This window comes from Vulpes lagopus, chromosome 2, assembly GCF_018345385.1.
Source record: "Vulpes lagopus strain Blue_001 chromosome 2, ASM1834538v1, whole genome shotgun sequence".
Classification (NCBI taxonomy): domain Eukaryota; kingdom Metazoa; phylum Chordata; class Mammalia; order Carnivora; family Canidae; genus Vulpes; species Vulpes lagopus.
Window position 1 is genome coordinate 104,563,921 of NC_054825.1, and position 23,774 is coordinate 104,587,694.

At 39.1% G+C, this 23,774-nt stretch overlaps 1 protein-coding gene across 1 annotated transcript in view; it reads left to right on the forward strand.

Annotated features, from left to right (window-relative positions):
- The window catches only part of SNX9 (sorting nexin 9), a 114,952-nt gene that overhangs the window by 76,489 nt on the left and 14,689 nt on the right, over window positions 1-23,774 (forward strand). Inside the window, exons 7-12 of the mRNA XM_041743095.1 lie at window positions 1,736-1,820; window positions 3,840-3,965; window positions 4,086-4,203; window positions 12,936-13,066; window positions 17,335-17,438; window positions 19,049-19,152. Coding sequence (XP_041599029.1) covers window positions 1,736-1,820; window positions 3,840-3,965; window positions 4,086-4,203; window positions 12,936-13,066; window positions 17,335-17,438; window positions 19,049-19,152 — 668 coding nt within the window. The remainder of the gene's footprint in view (window positions 1-1,735; window positions 1,821-3,839; window positions 3,966-4,085; window positions 4,204-12,935; window positions 13,067-17,334; window positions 17,439-19,048; window positions 19,153-23,774) is intronic.

The following is a 23,774-nucleotide window of genomic DNA, read 5'->3' on the forward strand; positions in this document are numbered from 1 at the left end:
GTGTGTTTTATTTAACTAGACTAATATATAAATGACTCACTCATAACAGCCATAAAAATTATTTAAAATATTAATGTTTCTCAGCAGTTAATCCATTTTATATGACAGCTATATTCCAGTCATGGAACATAAACCTTACACTAGAGAAGGAGATTAGAAATTTAAGTGTATTTAGCATTATAAGAATCCATCCTGATAATACTCAAAGAATTAACAAATTGCACAGCCGTTCGGTATTAAATGAGTCAGCCCTAGAGTTTTGCTGTGATCCCTGAGAATACTGAAGGAGGTATGAGATGGAACCTCTGCTCTCAGAAGCTTACAGTTTAGTCAAGGAATTGTCACTCTCTGTAATTCCCCAATTTTTCCATCTGTATTTTCTAGCAAAAGTATAGACTCTTTAATAACTGTTCCAGATTAGTCCGTTGAGCATTTAGTGTATTCCCATAACTTGACTAGGTCCTGGAAATACAAATACTTTCTCTAAGGTACTTCTAGTCTGCTGTAATGTGTAAATGGATCATGGTGATTAAGCATGATACATTATATACATAAGTTTGCTCAGAATGTTGAAGAAGCACAGAGCTGTACCCGAGGCTGTAGGGAATACTTTCAAAGAGATGATAACATAATTAGAAATAACTTTAATTTATGAGTATTTATACTAGGCTCTTTATATAACTCTTTCATTTAATTCCCTTATTCATTTAATTCCCTTATTATCTTAAAAGGCAGGTCATATTGGTCCCATTCCTCACACAAGGAGACTAGAGCTCTAAAGGTCACATAGCTATTAATTGTTGGAGTTGGCATTCAAATCCAAGACCATCTAGCTCCTAGACCCCTCTTTGTTCTCTCTTATATGAGCTGTGTTTAAAGATTGTCTAGGGGAAAGAGGATAGAGGTAAGTCATTTGAGGATGAAGGAGGGGCCCCTGAAACCATCACATGGGTCTTTAGTTTGCTATATCAATGAAATAGAAGTAGTGTAGCTGTTTTTTTGTAGAATTAATATTTCTTTCCCTAGTATAGGTATTTTGCTTCCTGAGAGTCTTTTTCCCCCCCATTTATTAAAAGCACTTCTAAAACCCAAATTAATCTTGCCCTACTTGTCCAAAATAGTGCTTTGGACCACTGTATGTATATTCCAGCTTTTCTCCAATTTTAGAATGTTTGGGGTCTCTTTACTAAGGAGACCCGTTTTCTTTTGTGTCTCATAAACCAGTTCTGAAGATGACTCTAAAAGGAAATGGCACAGTGCTTATGAATGGTGACAGCTTTTTTGGAATAATTGTGGCCTCCTAGAGGGATTATGTTGAAAGGCAGCTTTAAGTTGGATACAGAAATGTTGGCGTGTGGCCACTGCCCCATGCATTCAACTCAAATGGCTATGCTTGCTACTTTGTCCTCCTGTGCCCTGGGGGACAATTTTCTAGGCTGCCCTTCACTCTTTGTAGGGTGATAGAGTGTTTTAGATCCAGTTAAGCAAATAGAGTACCCGTAAATATTACACCTTCTGGAGTCAAACTGCACTCTTACCAGATAAAACCTAATTAAATGACTAATTGGCCATTGAACAATCTGATTACATTAGGTTTCATTTACCAGTTTCCTACTCCTGGTACATCTGAAAGGCAGAACAAGGTTAAAACTGTTGTATTCAGTCAATGCGGACAAGACTTGTAGAATTCTATGAGGAAAGACCTAAGACTCACGACATTTGTCTTCATGACTAGGTTTCCTGGATTTGCAAAACCTGGAATGGAACAGTATTTGTTGGCCAAGCAACTAGCAAAACCCAAAGAGAAAATTCCTATCATTGTAAGTTAGCTCATTTTTGTTTGCTTGCTTTGTTTTTAATTAAGCTCTTTTATAATACCTTAAAGTTAAGAGGGTTATTAGTCTTCTGGAGGGTATTTTTTAACAGATTTAATGTTCCACATAACTGACAATATATATTAGTATTGTAAGAATGCTAAAGATAATTAGCATTAATTAATGCCAGCCATTATATGTAGATATTTTTTATTTTTACCTTTAAGATTATTAGTAACTGAACTAACCACACCTATAGTGTATATTCTTTTAATAATCTTTCCTCTCTAGGGTGTCTTGAAGTATCTTTTACATGCTGTCTTTCTACCAACTCTGTATATTTAGCTAATAAACCCAATTCAAATATTTAGTTTCTGCCCTGGCAAAGTACATGCATATTATCAAAAGATGCCCTTTTCACTGCCTTGGTAATAATTAGTCTGTCTTCCAATAAACCAGCTGTCAGGTCACAACAAGGCACTAGCAAGTAAAAGCTAGGAATTAGTGACACCATTAAGAATCTCTCTCTTAGAATAACTTGATTATTACGTGTCATGGGCTTTCTGACCCAAATGTCAATTGCTGATAGATGTTGTGTCCTAAGCACTGTCTAGTGCTATATTTCCAGATGAAATTCTGGAAAAGAGAACTCTGGCTATCTTTTGACTCTATTGACTTAACCCTGTAACTGTAGGATGGGGTTGGGGTTGCGGGAGAGTCTTGAATGTAATCACCATGAACCCAGACAAGGCTGGAGAAACATCTCATCTTATTCTATCATCTCTAGTCCTGGGAAACTTGATAAAATGCATAAACGATACTGGATTTTTTTTTAATTATTATTAGTTGTTCCTACATCTTTGAAAAGCTTGAAAGCCTAGAAGCTCCAGAAAAAAGCATTGTGACCAAGAGCCTCTTTCATCCTTTTTCCCTCAAAGTGAATTTGGGGTAATTATCTTAAGTGACTAAAGATTATTTTAATTTTTAATTTTTTAATTAAATTTTTAATGTTTAAATTTTTTCTTCAGTTTTTTCTTTTTTTTTTGTAAATTACTGAACATGTATTATTCTTTTCACTAAATTTAAAACTCCACAGGACTAAGAGCCCTCAAAAGGGACTTTATCACAAGCACAATAGTGTTGGAACTAAAATACCTCAACATCAGAGTTTTTCTGTAAGTTTTAGGTGCCCCCAGGCCCATGTACCCTGTAGGCCAGCCTGCCTATGCATGTTCCTCGCATGGAAAGGGCAGCCGAAGGATAATGCCTTCGAGTCTTCGGAAAGCCAAGAGAAAGCAGATCTGTGGTTCTTTACTCTTAAGGCACAGTAACCCTGCCCACTAATAAAATGCAATCCCCTGGATCTTGGGCCCTACTTGATCAGAATTGCCTCTCGGTCCCAGTCACTGAGGAAAGTTCGTCAGAGACTCCTGTTCTACAGCTTTCAGCGTTTTCTGGATCTGGGCTCCCTCTTGAGGCCTCATAGTAGCTTATTGTCAAGATCTCTCTAGTCCCCTCGTAAGATTGTTTGGGTCCTGGTCAGCTTCCCGACCTCATAACCTCTGAACCCCCCATACCCTACCCCCACTTTGAGAAAGTTGGAGGGAAATTTGACATTGTCAGGACATCCAGGTGTGTAACTTTATATTCCACAAAACTACTAGTCTGTGAGAGATTGGAAATTTTTAAAAACTTGGCCTTCATCACATATAACTAAGACACCTGGACTAGAGAGAGGAAAATTGTGTTCTATCCTGCCTCCCCTGGAGGGGAGGGAGATAGACCTCTCTTCTCCATGGCCTGAGATGACCATGTGGGGAGCAGAAGGATTTGCCCTAGCAGGTGAGTCTTTAAATATAACCTTATCAGGAATAGAGAGCATTTATAGAACTTCACAGAAAAGAGAAAGAATGACCCTCCAAAGGGACTCGTAGTCCTAAAAAGAAAATCATTTGACAATTTATATCAAATATATTGACTGTTTTTCCATGTGACAAAATTAACTCTTCGTGTAACATTATGTAGGTTGGAGATTATGGCCCAATGTGGGTTTATCCTACCTCTACATTTGACTGTGTGGTAGCAGATCCCAGGAAAGGCTCCAAAATGTATGGTCTGAAGAGCTACATTGAATATCAGTTAACACCTACAGTAAGTATCTAAATTATCAAAAATAGATTTGTGCTTGCATTCCTAGCTAAAATTTGCTTTTTTCTTCATTGTCCTTAGTTGGCATTGGTAATGTTTTCTTCTCTTTCCCTTATCTTGTAGAACACTAATCGATCCGTAAACCACAGGTATAAGCACTTTGACTGGTTATATGAACGTCTCCTGGTTAAGTTTGGGTCAGCCATTCCAATCCCTTCTCTTCCAGATAAGCAAGTCACAGGTGAGTGCACGTGACACTCAGGATAACAAATAACAAGACAGTGGATAGAGCATCTTTCCTCATGTGAATCAGTATTGACATTTTCCATCTTCTAGAAGAACAAAATGTTTGAGTTTAGAAACAGTGGCTAAATACTATAAATCTATATATACTGTACATGTATTTGGAAGTTACCTAAACACCTAATGAGAATGCTTCATAAAATTTTCTATCAGAGTTCTTGTATATGTATCTTAAGTTCTAGTGAACTCATTGTGTCCTTGTTGCTACTTGATTGCCTATAAAAGAAATGTGTGAATTTTTTAAATGTGAAAAGTGACACCTGAAAAAATAGAAATGATCCAGATAGCCTGGAATGGAAATAAAAATGTATGATCCAAATGATGTAAACATGTCATGCAGTCTAGCCATGTTGTTTTCGTGGAAGCATCAGAAGCCACAGGGCCTCTAAGTATTAACTTAAGATGTTGCAAAGTTCTCCACTCAATTATTTTGGTGACTATTAATATTTCAGTGTTTTTGTTTATCATTATTACCCTGTTCCATTTATTTAGGGTGTCCTATTTCCCCTGCTCCCCCTGCCTCAAATGATTTTCTGGTAGATAATTCACAATGCTACCAAAGCCGTTTGTAAATATGCAGTCAGAGAGTATTTGTTTCTGTCTACTTTGAGAACTGTCACTGTTTTGTTTTGTTTTACATCTTTAGCCTAGTATAGAGCCTGGAATATCAGTACTCAGAACTCAGTATGTTTGTCTTGGAATAAAAGTGTGTAAAGAAGCTGAGCTTTACTGAAGATTAGAAAGAGTTTTAATATGTAGCTAGAAAATTTGCAACTAAGTGAAACTAGTAGTATAGAAAGGAAAGAATCAAAGATGAGAATAAGGCTTACAGAGGTCAGCACTAGAGAGGCCTCAAGACCTCAAAAGGTTGACCTGAACTCAGTTGGAGGAGGTGTGGAATGCATGAAGGAAGGCTTCTTTCCTGGGGGTCAGGGAAGATGGAGAGGGCTTAGTCCTCGCTCAGCAAGAGTAAGATGCAGGTAGTTCAGAGAGGGTGGGGAATTCGGCGGCCAGATGGCAGAGCCAGCTCCAGATGCTTTCAGTTTGGGGAGGCGGGACACGGGTGTCCCTGCCAACCAGATGTCACGGCTCATGCACTGCCTCCCATCAGAGCCGTCCAGCAGGCTCTGCTCAACACCACTGGCTCAGGAATTGGAATCTGACTCCAGAGCTTGCTCTGTTAAACTCACAAGATGTGCATCAACTAGTCCTTAGCTCGAATGAGTTACCCTAGGATAAGAAAGTTATTATTCTCCTTAGAACTTTACTTTGTGCTTTACTTTGTTGTACGCTTAGGCTTCTCTGAAATTTTTTGAGGAGATGGAGTTTTGCTTTTTAAAGACGTTGTTTTGATTGTGACTTTTTTTTTTTTTTTGAAAACTTTTCAAAAATTTCAAATTGTGCATAGGAGAGTGGAGAGTGAGGCTGTGTTGCCAGATGGATCATGTGTTATGGCCATCATCTGGGCAGAGCCAGAGCAGCTGAGTGAAGGCCACAGAAGGGCAGCCAGGTGGTGTAGATGGATCGCTGCTCTCTTCCACCCAGAGGTGTCCTCAGGCCCCCAGTTCTGGGCCCAGCTCAGATAGTCACTGTTGCTCCTCTTGGTCATCCTTATTGTTTGAAATCACGGCTTTCCTTTTACAAATTTATGTCCATGAAAAGTTTGGTTCTGCCTTTCTCCTTGCTTTCAAATTTCAGTCTGTTTCCTGAATTTTATACTATCCTTTATCAACTTGATTAGCACAACAGGTGCTTTGTAGTAGCTAAATAAACAGACTCATGAGCTATTTTGGGGCTGTAGGGATTCCTCCTATCTTTTAGACTTTAATACATTGTTCGTTCTGAATCTAGATAACTCAGTGCTGTTTTAAAGCATCATGGAGTCACAGTTCTCCACCCCCATACCAAGGTTTGGTTTTTTAAAGTGCAGGCCCGAAGCCAGGGGGATGTCCTAGAAAAGCAAGAAAGCAACAGCCGCTCGGTCTGAAGAAAGTTGAGCTTTGATTCACTGACTGGGATATGTGCCGAGGAAACCGAAAAGCACAGAAGCCACTTTATTTCTCCTCTCTCTCGTTTGCCTCCTGCCTGTGGTCCCCACAAGATCATTATTATATAAACTCGCCTCTCACTTACATCCTGGAAAAAAGAAACAGGAATGCCAAGTAGACAAGTAGATGATGTCATGATATTTCTGTGGACTTGATAATCAATCTCTGAGAAACTTACAGCAAGTGATTTTTATTTGTTGATAGATCTTCTTCATTGTGAAATAATATTGGATGAATCTGGTTTTATTCATGGGTGCCAGACTGGTACTCTCCCATCCTTGGTGAAAACCTAAGGTTCGTTGAAAGTGGGGAATTAGAAATCTCTCTCCCCTAACCTTCTTTCTAGTTCTCTGGAACCTGGTAGGAAAATCCTGACATGTACAAAATAACATCTAAAGTCAGAGTTCAGAATAAACCAGCAATGTCAGAAAATTTTTCAGGAGGAATAAGAATCACTAATAATTAGTTAATTTCGGTCAATGAGTACGTTATAAACTATTCGTATAACTCACTTTCTCCTAATAGAGAATTCAGTGTAAGCCAGGTTGATGCTGACTTACTGGGTCTTTTTTGCCCAGGAGGTGGGTCAACTTCTTTCCTAGGGCTCAGACTTTGTTTCTTCATAGTTTAAGCTTCTGTAGCACTTAATCTGTACTCCTAATAAGTGCAAAATTTGAAGTGTTTTATTATATAGGAAGTGTCCAGACCCATCATGCTGTTTCAAGTGACACCTCTTAGGTAAGGAGTTTTTGCTACGTGGATCTGTAATGCTCTTCCCTTTAAAAGAAATTTGTGCTTATTTGTACTTGTAATTTCTAAAGGAAAGGCCATGGCTGCACTTTTAAAAGTTTATTTGTAAACCTCTGTACAGTAAATTCACTCCTTTTGGTGTATAGTTTTAAGAATTTTGACAACTACCACTGCAGTCTTATAACCACAACTATATTCAAAGGACAAGGCAAGGTGTCCCATCTCTTCCCCAAATTCCCTTGAGCTGCCCTTTTATATTCAACCCCAACCCCTAGTTCTAACCCATGACAACACTGATGTGTTGTCTCCATATTTTTACCTTTTCCAGAATATCGTTATAAATGGAAGCATTTAGAAATGCCTCAGGAAGCAAGAAAAATCTCAAACAACCTAACCTTATGCCTAAAGGACTAGAAAAAGAAGAGCAAAGCACAAAACCAGCAGAAAAAAGAAGCAATATAGAGCAGATATAAATAAAAAAGAAACTAAAAAAAAAAAAAAAAAAAACCAGTAGAATGGATCAATGAAACCGAGAACTGGTCTGTCCTATCCCCCACCTCCCCTCCTCGCCATAAAAACGGAAGCATACAGTGTGTAGTCCTCTGATTCTGGCTTCTCTCACTCGACAGTATGCGTTTTGTTTATCCATTCACTCCTTGAAAGACATTTGGGTTTCCAGTCTGGGACATTTATAAATCAAGCTGCTAGAAACATTTACATAAAAGTTTTTATACAAGTGTAAGTTATCATTTCTCTTTGGTGAATGAATACCTAAGGGTGGAATGACTAGATCATTTGGCGGGTGTATGTTTCATGTTTAAGAAACTGCCAAACTGTTCCAAAGCAGCTGGATCCCACCAGCAGAGGATGAGGCTGGTACCAGGAGCTCCACATCCCTACTTCCACTTTGGATAGTGTCAGTTTTCCTCTATTTTAACATGTCTACTAAATATGTAGTGGTACCTCATCATGGTTTTAACTTGCATTTCCCGTATTGAGCATCTTTGCCTGTGCTCATTTCCCTTCCATATATTTTCTTTGGTGAAGAGTTTGTTTAAATCTTTTGCCCATTTCTTATTAGGTTGTTTTGAGAAATCTTTATATTCTGGAAACAAGTCCTCTGTCAAATAAGGTGATTTGCAAATAATTTGTCCTGAGCATGGCTTGTCTTTCTCTCAACAGTGTCTTTCTCATAACAAAAGCTTCTCATGAAGTTCAAATTACCAATTGAAAGTTTCTTTCATGGATTGTGTTTTAGACATCATGATGAAAACCTCATTACCTAACCCAAGTTCACAGTAATATTTTCTCCAGAAAGTTTTGTAGTTTTAGATGAATTTCAAGTTAGTGTTTGTATAAGATGTGACTGTGATAAGGCAGAAGTTTATGTTGTGCACCTGGGCATCAAGTAGTTCACTGTCTGTTGAAAAGTGTTCTTTTTCTGTTGAATTTCCTTTACATCTTATCAAAAATCAATTGAACTATTTGTGTGGTTTTATTTCTGGACTGTATTTTGTTCTCTTGATTTGTGTGTCCATCCTAATGCCGACACCCCGCTATCTTGAATTAGTTTAACTTTATAGTAAATCTTTAAATCACATAGTATAAATTCTCCAATTTGGTTCTTTTTCAAAATAACTTTGGACTATTTTTCTTTTGCCTTTCCAAATAAACTTGACTCAATTTGTAGATATCTAGAATTAATCATGCTGGGACTGTGATTGGTATACATACAGTTAGTAATTGTTATATCTCCCTGATGTTGTGACTCTTTTATAATTATGAAATGTGTCCTTTTGTGTCTAGTAAAATTCCTGTGCTAAAATCTATTTTGTTGGTTTTTTTTTTTAAGATTTTATTTATTTTTTCATGAGAGACACACAGAGAGAGAGGCAGAGACATAGAGAGAAGCAGGCTCCATGCAGGGAGCCCGATGCGGGACTCAATCCCGGGACGCCAGGATCCTGCCCTGAGCCAAAGGCAGACGCTTAATCACTGAGCCACCCAGGTGTCCCTAAAATCTATTTTGTCTGATGTTAATATAGTCACCCCAGTTCTCTTATGGTTGCTGTTTGCAAGACCTATCTTTTACCATCTTTTACTTCAGTCTATTGCTGTCTTTGAATCTGTATCTCCTGTTGACAACATTATTGGAGCTTGCTTTTTTTTTTTTTTTATCACATCTGGCAACCTCTGCATTTTGATTAGAATTTTTGGACCATTCATATTTAATCATTATTGACTCAGATTTAAATTTGCCATTTTAAAAAAAAATAATAAAATAAAAAATAAAAAAAATAAAAAAAAAAATAATAAATTTGCCATTTTGACATTGTTTGACTATTGATCTCTTCCTCCCTTACTGCCTTTCTTTTGTGTGAAATATTTCCTAATGTGCTGTTTTAATTCCTCTCATTTTTCCTCTAAATTTTATTTTTTTAAAAGATTTTATTTATTTATTCATAGAGAGAAAGAGGCAGAGACACAGGCAGAGGGAGAAGCAGGCTCCATGCAGGGAGCTCGACGTGGGACTCGATCCCGGGTCTCCAGGATCACACCCCGGGCTGCAGGTGGCTCTAAACCACTGCACCACCAGGGCTGCCCATTCCTCTAAATTTTAAAAATTATATTCTTAGCGGTTGCCTCAGTATGCATCTTTCTGTAATATCACAGCATACTTCATATGAATACTCAATTCTAGTAAAATTGATAGAAACTTTTCTCCAGTATAGCTCCGGTTCCCTATCTCTGTTTATGTACTGTCATCTTACATTTTATATCTATATCTGTTATAAACCCAACAATATGGTATAATAATTACTGCTTTCTACAGTCATATCTCTTAAGAGAAGAAGTTGGAAAAAAATACATATTTTATGTTAACCCACATATTTGTAGTGCTCTTCATTTCTCTCTGTGAATTTGGGTAATTTCCTTTTAGCCTGAGGTAATATTTTTTTAGCACAAGGGACTTCCTCTAATATTTCTGCAATACAGGTTTGTTGTATATGTAATACAGATTTGCTATATATATTATATATAATATAGGTTTGCTATATATATATATATATAATTAGTTTGCTCATCTTTGTATGGGAATGTCTTTGTTTTGATTTTTGAAGGATAGGTGTGCTGGTTGTAGAATTTTCATGGCTGACAGTTTTCCTTTCAGCATGGTGAATATGTCTTTCCATTGCTCCGGACCTCCATTGTTATCAGATGACAAGTCCATCTATTCCACTGATTACATACACACGCACACATACCACTACCACCACCACCACCACCACCACCATACATCATGAGGCATTTTTCACTTGCTGCTGTCAAGATTTCATTTCTGTCTTTCAGCAGTTTGATTCTGCTGTATCTTGGTGTGGATATCTTCATATTTATCTTATCCAGGTTGAGCTTCTGGAAATCAGATTATAGGTTTCCATCAAATTTGAGAAACTTTCCTCTATTATTTCTTCAAATATTTTTTCTTCTTCTTTCTCCCTTCTCCTCTGGGGACTCTCATTACCAGTGTATTGGTATGCTTTATTTTCTGAGACCTATTCATGATACTTCCAGTTTTTTCTCTCTAGTCTTCATATTAGATCACTTCTGTTCATCTGTTTTCAGATTCATGGATTCTTCCATCTTGAATCTGCATTTGAACCCTTAGAGTGAATTTTTAATTTCAGTTATTTTCAACTCCAAATTTTTCATTTTAATTTTTTATAAGGGATCCCTGGGTGGCGCAGTGGTTTGGCGCCTGCCTTTGGCCCAGGCGCGATCCTGGAGACCCAGGATCGAGTCCCACGTCGGGCTCCCGGTGCATGGAGCCTGCTTCTCCCTCTGCCTATGTCTCTGCCTCTCTCTCTCTCTCTCTCTCTCTCTCTGTGTGTGTGTGACTATCATAAATAAATAAAATAAAATAAAAAAGACATAATTTTTTATAAGTTCTTGAGAATCTTTGTTTTAATTCCATGTCATATTTGCCTTTACATTTTTAAATATAACTTCCTTTAGTTATTTGAGTATATTTCTAGAAGCTGCTTTGTCTGCTAAATTCAACATCCAGATACACTTAGAGATAGTTTCTGTTGACTACTTTTTTGTTGGTATGGGTCATACCTTGCAATTTCTCTGTATCTCTCTTGATTTTTTGTTGAAAACTGAACATTTTAGGGAATAAATTTTAGCAATCTTGATTCTGATTTTACCTCTCTGAAGGTTGTTATTTCTATTTTATGTTTATTTGTTTGATAAGTAACTTGCTTAGGGTAAATCTCTGAAATCTCTCTCCCCTGAAGTTCAATTATATTTGTATTTTTTTCTTTTAACTTTGGCTTCCTGGGGTTCACCCTTGCATCTCTGTAGATTAGTGGGAAGCCTGCCTCAAGCCAGTTAGGCTTCTGTCCTGTGCTGATGGATCTTCATGTGGAGAGGGGACTGCATTCAAAGCTCAGATAATTTTCAAGTTGGCTACCCTGGCTTTTTGCTTTTTTGTGGGCTTTTTTGTGTCTCCTTTACAAGTGTGTGCAACCTCAGAGCTGGCCAGGTGTGTGTGCCTGGCTTGGATCCCCTCTGGCCTCCACTGTTTCTGCACACAGCTTCAGCCTGGAATATGCTTGACCCAACCATGCAACCTTGGCTAGTGGAACCACTGGCACTTTATCTTGACCAGCCTCTGGATTGTCACTGCCGCCACCACCAAGCATGGGCATGTCCCACCACTCCAGGTCAAGCCAGCCTTCTACCTTACCAGGGAACCTGAAGCAGCCAGTCTTCACAGTCTGTTCTACACTGGTAGAGCTTCCATGTCAGCCGAGGGGAGGGTGGGGAGGCACAGGAGCAGTGGGAGGAGATGGGAGCAGCCTCACGCCAGACAGAACGCTGCAGATTTCCACGGTTCTTGCATAAAGTTTAGCAGTTTTGCAAGTATAAACAATTCTCAGATGGCTGTGTGCCTTTGGTTGATTTCCAGAGCACTTATTTTTGGTGGGTTCTGTCCAGCTTTATAATTGTTTTGGGGGGATGGGAATAGCTGATTGCCTCACTCAACTGTAGCTGGAACTTTCATCTCCAGAAGCCTTTTAACTACTAGTGGTTTTATTTGGTAAGCTTATAAAAATGGTCAGTGTTCATTTGATGTTTGGTATGTCAGATTTGTTAAGCTGAATTTCTGCTCTTAAAATAGAAATATCACTCATTAAGCTATGTTTTAGAATGGTCATAAGTTCTGAGATAGTAGCTTTTACTATTGCATTCATGGAAAAATTGCTTTTTCTATTTTTGGCTTTAATTTTTAAAACCAGATGGAATAAGAACCACCGTCCTGAATTACTTTTCAAAAATAGTCAATTTGTTTGTGTTTTTGAGATTTAATTAAAAGCGTTTGGACACGTTTTTATAAATAGAGAAATTTTATGCACTTTGTAAGACATTAAATTGTATTTTCTTTCCCCTTTCCTGCCCATAGGGCTTCATACGGTCACACAGAACTGGCATAGTTTTAGTTTATCAGACAGAGAAAGTTGTTCATACCCAGATAAGATTTGCTTTTAAATTTGTTGAGAGCTTAGGGATCCTTGAGGAAAATCGCATTTTGCAGCTGTGATTTTTCTTGTCACAATTAAAAAGTTTATTAGCTTGTTCAATCAGAATCGTTGTAAACTAAAACATCTGTCGTATCTTTCCCATGGTTCCCTGAAGCATTTGCTGTGTTGCAGCTTGTTTGTAAGTTAGTGAAAAACTGCCATGGTCTTTTACCTTTTACTGAATGACTTTCTCCCAAGTACCCGCTGAGACAAACATCTTCGTTTGTGGTGACGACAATTCTCATTATACACCGCATCTTAAGTCACTCTTGTTGTGCACCTTGCAGGTCGCTTTGAAGAAGAATTTATCAAAATGCGCATGGAGAGACTCCAGGCGTGGATGACCAGGATGTGTCGTCACCCAGTAATCTCAGAAAGTGAGCTTTTCCAGCAATTTCTAAATTTCCGAGATGAAAAGGTAGGACCTTTTATTGTGATAGTCTCAGGTCATATTGAGAATTACTACGTTTGCATCAATTTTATGTCTGAAAGTTAATAGGATGTTGGTTAGCTATTTCTTATTCCTTCCAAAGACCACGAGGGGCAGAACCCTAGATCCTAACCACAGGAAATTAGTCCTGCTCTGTGGAAGAACTGCTCACCAGAATGGTCTTCCATAAACTTGGAATAGAGTGGCCCAGAGTGGGCAGGAGGTGAAGGATATGATAAGGTGAGGAATGTTTTTCCCCAAGATGCTTTTAAAGATAGGAAAGGCCCCAAACAGTGCAGAGTATTTTAGTCTCATGAAATCAGGGAAGTAGAGTGAATGAGTTCTTAAGATTCCGTTTTGACCTTGCAGTATGATAATGTTATGAAAAGAAAAGTAGTTTCAGAGGTAGACCATCCTTCTCAAAACCAAGTCATTTTTCCAGAACTGCAGTCCCAACTCCACAGTAATGAATGCCAGTCTCTCTTTGTCCCCGTGGATAGTCATTCTGCCAGTGGCCATGTGTTCTTTGTTGAGAATCAAGAAAACATTGGCTGTCTGACATCTCATTATTGTCCTGCTTTGGAAACAGTTTTCTCTCTCTCAATAAGCTTTTACTCTATATTGTATCTTTTTATTCTGTAAAAAGATGTTTTCTCCATCTTTCTCTTATAACAAATATTACATATCTTAGAAAACAACGCAGAGAATAAAAGCATGAGTCAGCTCAGATGCCAACAGCAGATATGAAATACATTACAATCCTAGAAAAAAGTCATGACTTATTTTCAAGTTTATTTAAATGCTAGAATATTACATACTTTGTTAGAACTTTCAGAGATTTACTCGCTAAACTGCTTTATAGTACTTTCCCCTTGTTAATGTGAACACATTTATAATAAACATAAATAATCAGGCACTGTATGTGTTTAGAGACATAGGCATACACTTAGTATAAATATTTGGGCCTTATTCTCAGTTACTGCTTATTTCTAGAATTGGCAGGCTCATTCATTTCAATGTGTTGCATGTAACCAGGCCAGGAGCTAGAAAACGTGGAGGTGCTTCAACAATTTTTGTAGAGATTGCAGGTCTAGTCCTACAAGCTGCCCTGGAAAACTCTGATTTCTCTGGTGAGATGTAGTGATTCATTCACAATATGCCCTGTAACCATAGAGTGGTGAAACTGGGTTCTTCGAGTGAGTTCTGTCCATCAGTTTTGTTACTCTTTAGACACAAAAACTATAAGGCATCCCCTCCCAAGTTTGTCGCCTTAACTGTTACCCTCAGGACTTTAACAAAAGTCCTGATTTTACAAAGATTTGATTTAGAAAGCACTTCTGAAAGTTGTGTTTTATACAGAATATTGTAATTAAAAATAATAAATCTAGACACTGGGAACTTTGGATGGATTTGATATAATAGGAAAAAGAAAGAACTTGGATTCAGGGTGCCTGGGCTCTGCTTCTAACCCCTTCTGTGATCTTAGCCACAGTTTCCTCACCTGCTAAATGACAGTGTAAAACTAGATAATCACTAAAAGCTATGATTCTTTGGCCAGCAGTACCTTGTGTAGATGGATGGACATAGAAGACCTACAGAAAAATTACTAGAAATAAGTGGTTAGTAAGATAACTGGATATATAAGACTTCACATATTTACATACCAGCAGTAAACACAGAATGAAAGTCTATAAAAAACTATCACAGTAACATAAAAATATATCTGGGAATAAGTACAAGATAATGTACCCAAAAACTCTACATTAAAAACTATGAAACATTTTTGACAGAAATAAAAGAAAAACCCAGCTAAGTGTTCCAATACTGTTTCATAGATTGAGGAACAGAAAAGATGCTATCCATGTGGAAAATCAGAGCACTAAGAAAGCTAAGGTGCTCTTGAAAATGAAGGAAGTGGGAAGAGGGCTTTATTGGATATTGAGACTCGTTACAAAGCTAAAATAATTTTAAAAGCATGATATTGGCATAAGGAGAGACAAACAGACCAGTAGAACAGAACAGAGTGGACACTTGATTTATGGCAAAGATGGTGCTAAGTACAGTGGGAATAGGACAGTCTTTCCAGTGAATGATGTTGGGTCAGTTTGGTGGTGTCATTAGGGAAAAATGAAGTCTGGTTACCACCTCATAGCAGTCTACTATTGATTTCATTAGATTTGATACTGGAATTGTGGTTATGTTTTTAAAACACAGCTTTATCTATTAAAGATATTTATAGGTGAAATGACACTATGTTTGGGACTTCCAATAAAATCAGCAAGAAGAAAATAGAAGGTAGAAAGGAGGAGAATAGAAAAACCAAGACTGTAAAATGTTGATACCTGTTACAACTGAGTCTGAGCAGGGCTTAGACTTTTCTCTGTACTTCTGTATGTATTTGAAAGTTTCCATTGTGTAAAGTTTTTGTTGTTGTTGTTTTAATCAGTTCCATGGGGCACCTGGGTGGTTCAGTGAAGCATCTGCCTTCGGCTTAGGTCATAATCTCAGGGTCCTGGGATCAAGCCCTAGCTCAGGCTCTGTCCTGAGCAAGGAATCTGCTTCTCCCTCTCTCTCTGCTCTTCCCCCTGCTCATGCACACTCCCTTTTCTCTCTCTCTTTCTCTCTCTCTCTCTCTCTCATTCTCTGAAATAAATAAATAAAATCTTTTTTAAAAAATCAGCTCCAGGCAATTTGCAAATCTAATGTGAAAGGCAACACAGTAAAGCTTCTAAGAAGGTAACATAAGGGAATATCTTCATATTCCCAAGGTAGGAAAGGATTTCTGAAATAGGACACAAAAATGATTAATCACACAGGAAGAAGCTGATAAATTAGACTATATTATCATTAAGAACTGCTCTGTATCAAAAGAAGCCTTTAAAAGTGAAAAACAAGCTAAAGATCTGAACAGATATAACCAACAAAGGGCTGCATTTTGGAATATATGAAAACCCATAGAAATCCGTAAGAAAGATAACCCAGTAGAAAAAGAGATTTGATAAGGTACTTCACAAAAGGAAGTATCTCAGTAATCCACAAATGTGTAGGACAGTGCTTAACCTCATTAGTCATCAAGCAAATGCCAATTAAAACTACAATGAATACAAGTGCTCACGTCCCCCAAATGGCTATAATTAGAAAGACTGACCAAACGAAGCTCTTGTTGGACTGAGGAGCTTTCTTCACACACTGCCAGTGGGTGTGGAAATGGGTAAGACCAGTTTGGAAAGCCATCTGGCATTACCTGCTAAATTTGAACATTTTCCACCCTAGGGGTGTACCTGACCCGTGGGTGCCCACGTGTACCAGGAGATGTGTACGTAGCAGCTTTACTCGTCACCTGGGGGGCCTGGAGTGGCTGCCAGTGGGAGGATGAAGAAATAAACTGGGGAGTAATCATACAGTGGAACATTGTGCCACAATGGAATCGATGCACAGCAGCTCTGATAACACTGTGGATGTAGCTCGTAAGCACAGGCTTAGCACAGGAAGCCAGACACAAAAGCATACGTATATACCTGGTCTTTTTGGTTCAAAAAACTAGTAGACCCCCTGATGAGGGACTTGTGCTTAGATGGTAAGACATGAAAGGAAAGTGAGGAACCAGGAACCACTAAAGAAAGGATAATGTGTTACTTGTTCTCGGAGTGAACAGGGGGCAGGGGGGCGGGGGGGTGGGGGGGTGGGATGGGACACATGGGGGCTTCTGGAATGCTGGCTTCTTTCTCTTGGCCTTGGAGTAGTTCACACACGTACTCACTTTGTGAGAATTTGTTGCTGTGTATTATTGCTTTGGGCACTTTTCTGTGTGTATATAGATATATTTGTAGGTATATCTTGCAAAAATATGTTTTAAAAAAAAATAGCTCATAAGACTGGTTCCTGTCTTGTGTTTTAGAAAAGCTTTAACCTTTTTAAGAAAACATTTAACCTAAAACATTGAGGCACTTGGTCAGGATTCCTGAAGGTACTTATGTTCACTGTGTTACGTTGCTATACATGGGGAAGGGGCAGTGATGGAACCACCTTACTCTGAGGGCCTCAGGCTCCCAGGGACCCCTCCGTGTGTTGGCACTGTTCGTGCACCGAAATTACATTTGGGATGTAGAGACATCCCATGGTGCCAAGGGCAACAGCACGGGAGCTGCTGCCAAAAATTAGACGTAGTCCATCGCTGAGCCAGTTGCATTAGGGAATTTTGAAAGACTATTTTGACACTGCTCCCCCATGTAACATTATGATGTTCTTATTTGCAGGAATGGAAAAGTGGGAAGAGAAAGGCCGAGAAAGATGAGCTGGTGGGAGTTATGATATTTTCCACCATGGAACCAGAAGCACCTGACTTGGACCTACTAGAAATGTAAGAGATATTATCACACTTCCCTTTTTCCTAACCTGTGTCCACCTCCTGTGCTGACAGGCCTTGGCCGGTGTCACTGACCTCAGCAGAGGTGCAGGGTGTTGAGCTAGACCGCATGAAGGTGTGGGGGCCGTGGTCAGGTGGTCAGGAGATCCTCACTTGTGCAGGAGAGCGCTTTCTAGCCATAACATCAGGTGGAAGTCGGCTTCCTTTTTACCTTCAAGTCAGTGATTTCCTATCTGGCACAGTGGTTTCTAATCATTTCTAATAAAGAATGATAAAACAAAATGGCATAGAGCACACCCATGTAATATTCAACAAAGCAGAAATCTCTGAATATTGCCTTGAAGGAAGGGAATCTCTAGCCTGCATTTTTGCGTTATTTTCTAATTTGTTTTTTTAATTATGTAATTTTTTTAAAATGTAGGCTTGGCTGAAAATCAAGTAGTTCCTTTTCTATTTAAAGGCCAACAAGAAATCATGGGGATTTTATTTTTTTTTTTCTTATAGAATTATCACTTATGTGTTACCAAACGTAGAGACAAGAAAAAAAAAAAAAAAAACACAATCTTGTAACTACCCAAAGAGAAAAAAATCAATGCTAATATGTTGGCCTAGGTCTATATAGTCTTCTGAAACATCATCTGCACAGATATAGCTAAGGGAAAAATTGTTTAAACAAAAAAGACCTCATGCTATGCATTGTCTTATGATCTGGAGGTTTTTTTTTTTTTTTCCATTTAACATGATTTTTGGGGTGAGTTTTCAGGTTGGTACTTTTTACATCCTCAAAGAACCAAAGATGTTCAGAATCACTTACCTGGTTGTGTATCTAGGTTACCTTATCTGATTTGTTAAAGTACTTGTTAAAATGAATGAAGAACCACTGGGTACCTCCACTGATAGAATTCCACTCAGATATTCAAGAAATCATAATTTTGTTTACTTCAGAATAATTTTAGTTAAAATTCACAGGGAATTGAAGGAAGAAGGGAAGCAGAATTAAACATTTAAATGGCAAATTTTTAATTCTTTAAAATTCTGTTGGTTTTTTTAAGATTTTATTTATTTATTTGAGAGAGAGCAAACATAACCAGAAAGGAGGGGCAGAGGGGGAAGGACAAGCAGACTCCCTGAAACAAGAGATTTGGGATCATGACCTAAACCAAAGGCAGATACTTAATCAGCTGAACCACCGAGGTGCCCCTTGATTCAGATTTGTAAAGAAGGGGCACCTGGCTGACTCAGTCCATTAAGTACCTGTCTTCGGCTCAGGTCATGATCCCAAGATCCTGGGATGGAGCCCTATATTGGGCTCCCTGCCCCATGGGGAGCCTGCTTCTCCCTCTCCCTCTCCTTGCTGCTGTCCCTGCTTGTGTGTTCTTCTCTGTCAAATAAATAAATAAATAAAATCTTAAAATAAAATGAAATAAAAATCTGAATCAAGCCTGGTGAGAGCAACTATTACAATGCAAGAAAACAAATACCCGTGATTATGTTTAGCGTGAGTCTCGCCTGACCATGTTGATTTTTCTCCTCCTGCATGTCACACTGTTGGACCATTTGGTAGCAAAGTCAAGGACATGCCTTCTTGTGTTTTTGCCCCACAGAGAACAGAAGTGTGATGCTGTTGGTAAATTCACCAAAGCCATGGACGATGGCGTGAAGGAGCTGCTGACCGTGGGGCAGGAGCACTGGAAGCGGTGCACAGGGCGTAAGTCCATCCTCACGGCAGCTCTGGGCTTTCATGGGTGGCAGTACAGGCTCAGTGCTCTGACCTTTACCACCCCGAGGAGCTGTCAGTCTAGTGAACTCCAGTAATATCATACCTAGAGCCCTTTGGTGAACCTCACTCATCAGCCCTACTTAGCAGAAAGTTGACTCCAACAAAGCCAGTTCAAGAGCTCTCACAAGACACCATGTTCCCTTAAATGCTTTCTAGTTATTTGGGGTTTATAATCTATGGACAGTTCATCATTTCCGTGTGTTTAGAGAGGACTTGTTATTTTTGATCTCATGATTTCGTGTTCTCATCTTTATCCATTTGGTAAGGTGTTATATACGAAATCTTCGTCAACTTCCAATGGGGCCACATCCCTATTAGCCCATCCTAAATAGAAAATATCCTGAGTTGAAAATACATTCACTTCACCTCACTTGCCGAACCTCACGGCTTAACCTGGCCTATGCCAAACACATTCAGGATGCTGACATCAGCCCTCAGTTGGACAAAACCATCTCCCACAAAGCCCATTTTATAGTACAGTGTGGAATATCTCCTACTGTACTGAAAGTGAGAAACAGAATGGCTGTACAGGTGCAAACTGGTTGTCAGCGTGTGGGTCACTTATCCCCGTGGTTGTCAGCTGCCCAGCATCACAGAGACAGTCCCCCCACAGACCTGCACCTAGGGACAAGATCCAAATTCAAAATTCCAAGGACAGTTTCTATTGAATGCCTATTGCTGTGGCACCACCATAAAGTTGATAAATTGTTAAGTCAGGGGCCATCTGTACTTGCTACAGCCCTAACTTTTAGAAAGACCAGGATAGTTGGCTGTGGAAAACATGAGCTGGGACAGACCAAGAGTAGTGTGAGGAGAGGTGGCACTGCTAGCTGTGGCTTTCTGCCTCTTCTTTCCCTGTCATCAGGGACTTCTTATCCACCCACCACACACACCCCTTCCCTTTGTGTCTACACTATCATTCTCCAGAACTGTGTTTTCCTGTATTCCCTGGCACCATGCAGCCCTTATGTCACATAGCCCAGGCTAGAAACAGTCACTGTCGGCTGTGGGGATAATACCTGGTAGCTGTCCCCCCACCTCTGACGCTCTGTGGGCTTCAGAGGCCAGGTCACCGCTACACAGCATTCACACGGTCTTTGAGGGCCATTGGTGTTCAGAAGTTTCCTCCCCTGCCCACCCATCCTGCCCTTATTGCCAGCCCAGCCTTCCGAGTCTCAGAGGGAAAACTGTGCCCTAGTTAGGGATTGTGCGTGTTATAATCCTAGAGAAAGCAGTGCAGCAAGTCCCTGACTGAGTACCCTAACCTAGTACTGAGGCTAGTAGGCTGGCCATAAGGCTGGTATCTAAGAATTTTCTGGCCTTCACCTTATACACCCTACAAGAGTACTTATATTCAGTTTTGTTATATTCAGTTATATTCAGTTTTGTTTTGTTTTTCTCTTAATAAAAATGGTTTCTGCTTTGAATTATAAAAATAATACATACCCACTTTTAAACTGATGTGCAGCATAGGAAGGAATTTCATGATTTGTTTTATGAACATTTTTTAACAAGTGATGTTTTTCTTCAAATTTTATTTTTTCCCCTTATTTAGAAGTCAAAAAATAATTTTAATGCATAAGAAACTGAATGTGGAATGACTTGTGGGTGAATTATTAAGATAGCATAGCCAAGTTAATAGCAATAGTAAGATCTCTCAAATCCAGACCTGAAATCCAAGCCTTATCAGGAGTTGGCAGGCTGTGCCCTGGAGGCCAAATCCGGCCTGCTGCCTATTTTTGTAAAAGTGGAACACAGCCCTGCCCGTTTATGTACGTACTGTCTGTGGCTACTTTCCTGTTACAGTGGTAGACTCAAGTACTTTCCACAGAAACCCATGGCTCCCCAAAGCTTGAAATATTTACTGTCTGGCCCTTTGCAGAGAAAAAAAGGCCCTGTTCACAGTGAATGACCCTGTACCACTCATGTAATATTTTATATTGACAAAAAGCACTTGTAGCAGTTTGCCAGCTGTTCATGCTCGAGGGGCAGACACTGGGAGTAATAGCAGTTGCTCCTTTCTCATGGCAAAGAAATATGGTGTATCCCAAATATAGCACTAATTAAGCCCGAAATGGCCACATATACAAATGCATCATTAGAAAACAAACCGACTGGCCGCCTTTGGTCACAGGGTGTTAACGAACATAAAGGGGAGTGATGCTTCTCTCAAATAGTGGTTTCATTGTAAAATAATTAATTTCAGCTGTAAGCTCTTATGAGGCTGTAAGAATAGCAAATCCTTTAACTCTTTTAAAGCTATTCCCTATTTTTTAGAAATATTTTGAGTACAATTCTTACAATCAAAATTTTAAGGATCTTGCAAAAATTTGGGTTTAGGATTTCTTTCAGTCCCTAGGGCACCTGGGTGGTTCAGTTAGTTGAACATCCAACTCCTGGTCCCAGCTGGGGTCCTGGTCTTGGGGTTTTGGGTTTGAGCCCTGAATTGGGCTCCATATTGGGCATGGAGGCTACTTAAGATTTAAAAAAAAAAAAAAAGTTAAATCCTTTTATGTCTAACATCTAGTCACCTTCATGTCCCATGTAACCTACCAGGTCAAATTTATGAAATAGAAGATATTGGTTTAAGGCTGCTCCCTTTTTGAGAGGTGGAGGAGTTTGAAACACTTGGTTTAAGATTTGATGTTAGGATCTTCTTTCTCCATTTCTCTCAAAATAGAGTTTCTTAAAATTCCTAATCTTTTTTTTTTAATAAATTAATTTTTATTGGTGTTCAATTTACCAACATACAGAAAAACACCCAGTGCTCATCCCATCAAGTGTCCCCCTCAGTGCCCGTCACCCATTCCCCCCCCGCCCTCCTCCCCTTCCACCACCCCTAGTTCATTTCCCAGAGTTAAGAGTCTTTATGTTCTGCCTCCCTTCCTGATATTTCCCACACATTTCTTCTCCCTTCCCTTATATTCCCTTTCACTATTATTTATATTCCCCAAATGAATGAGAACATACAATGTTTGTCCTTCTCCGATTGACTTACTGCACTCAGCATAATACCCTCCAGTTCCATCCACGTGGAAGCAAATGCTGGGTATTTGTCGTTTCTAATGGCTGAGGAATATTCCATTGTATACATAAACCACATCTTCTTTATCCATTCATCTTTCGATGGACACCGAGGCTCCTTCCACAGTTTGGCTATTGTGGACATTGCTGCTAGAAACATCGGGGTGCAGGTGTCCCGGCATTTCATTGCATCTGAGTCTTTGGGGTAAATCCCCAACAGTGCAATTGCTGGGTCGTAGGGCAGGTCTATTTTTAACTCTTTGAGGAACCTCCACACAGTTTTCCAGAGTGGCTGCACCAGTTCACATTCCCACCAACAGTGTAAGAGGGCTCCCTATTCTCCGCATCCTCTCCAACATTTGTTGTTTCCTGCCTTGTTAATTTTCCCCATTCTCACTGGTGTGAGATGGTATCTCATTGTGGTTTTGATTTGTATTTCCCTGATGGCAAGTGATGCAGAGCATTTTCTCATGTGCGTGTTGGCCATATCCATGATGTCTTTATTTTAAGATTTGTGTGGAATCAGAAAAGACCCCGAATAGCCAGGGGAATTTTAAAAAAGAAAACCATAGCTGGGGGCATCACAATGCCAGATTTCAGGTTGTACTACAAAGCTGTGGTCATCAAGACAGTGTGGTGCTGGCACAAAAACAGACACATAGATCAATGGAACAGAATAGAGAATCCAGAAGTGGACCCTGAACTCTATGGTCAACTAATATTCGATAAAGGAGGAAAGACTATCCATTGGAAGAAAGACAGTCTCTTCAATAAATGGTGTTGGGAAAATTGGACATCCACATGCAGAAGAATGAAACTAGACCACTCTCTTTCACCATACACAAAGATAAACTCAAAATGGATGAGAGATCTAAATGTGAGACAAGATTCCATCAAAATCCTAGAGGAGAACACAGGCAACACCCTTTTTGAACTTGGCCACAGTAACTTCTTGCAAGATACATCCACAAAGGCAAAAGAAACAAAAGCAAAAATGAACTATTGGGACTTCATCAAGATAAGAAACTTTTGCACAGCAAAGGATACAGTCAATAAAACTAAAAGACAACCTACAGAATGGGAGAAGATATTTGCAAATGACATATCAGATAAAGGGCTAGTTTCCAAAATCTTTAAAGAACTTATTAAACTCAACACCAAAGAAACAAACAATCCAATCATGAAATGGGCAAAAGACATGAAGAGAAATCTCACAGAGGAAGACATGGACATGGCCAAAATTCCTAATCTCTAAAGTGAGAAATCTAGCACATAGTGCGGTCAAGCACATGGCAAATGTCTTTAACCTCATATATAGTTATAAAAGTTAAGCAAGTTATTAAAATTAAGCTAATATAGTTTGAATTTGTGTTCCATGATTATTGCAGCTTATAGACCATATTTCAGATTTCTCTGAACTAGACTTTTTTAAAGAAACATTTGAATATTTCTTCTTTGATACTGTACTAAGTCTTCAAGTGTAAATAAGGCTTTCTTCTGAAAAGCAATAGATGTATCTAAGGGAA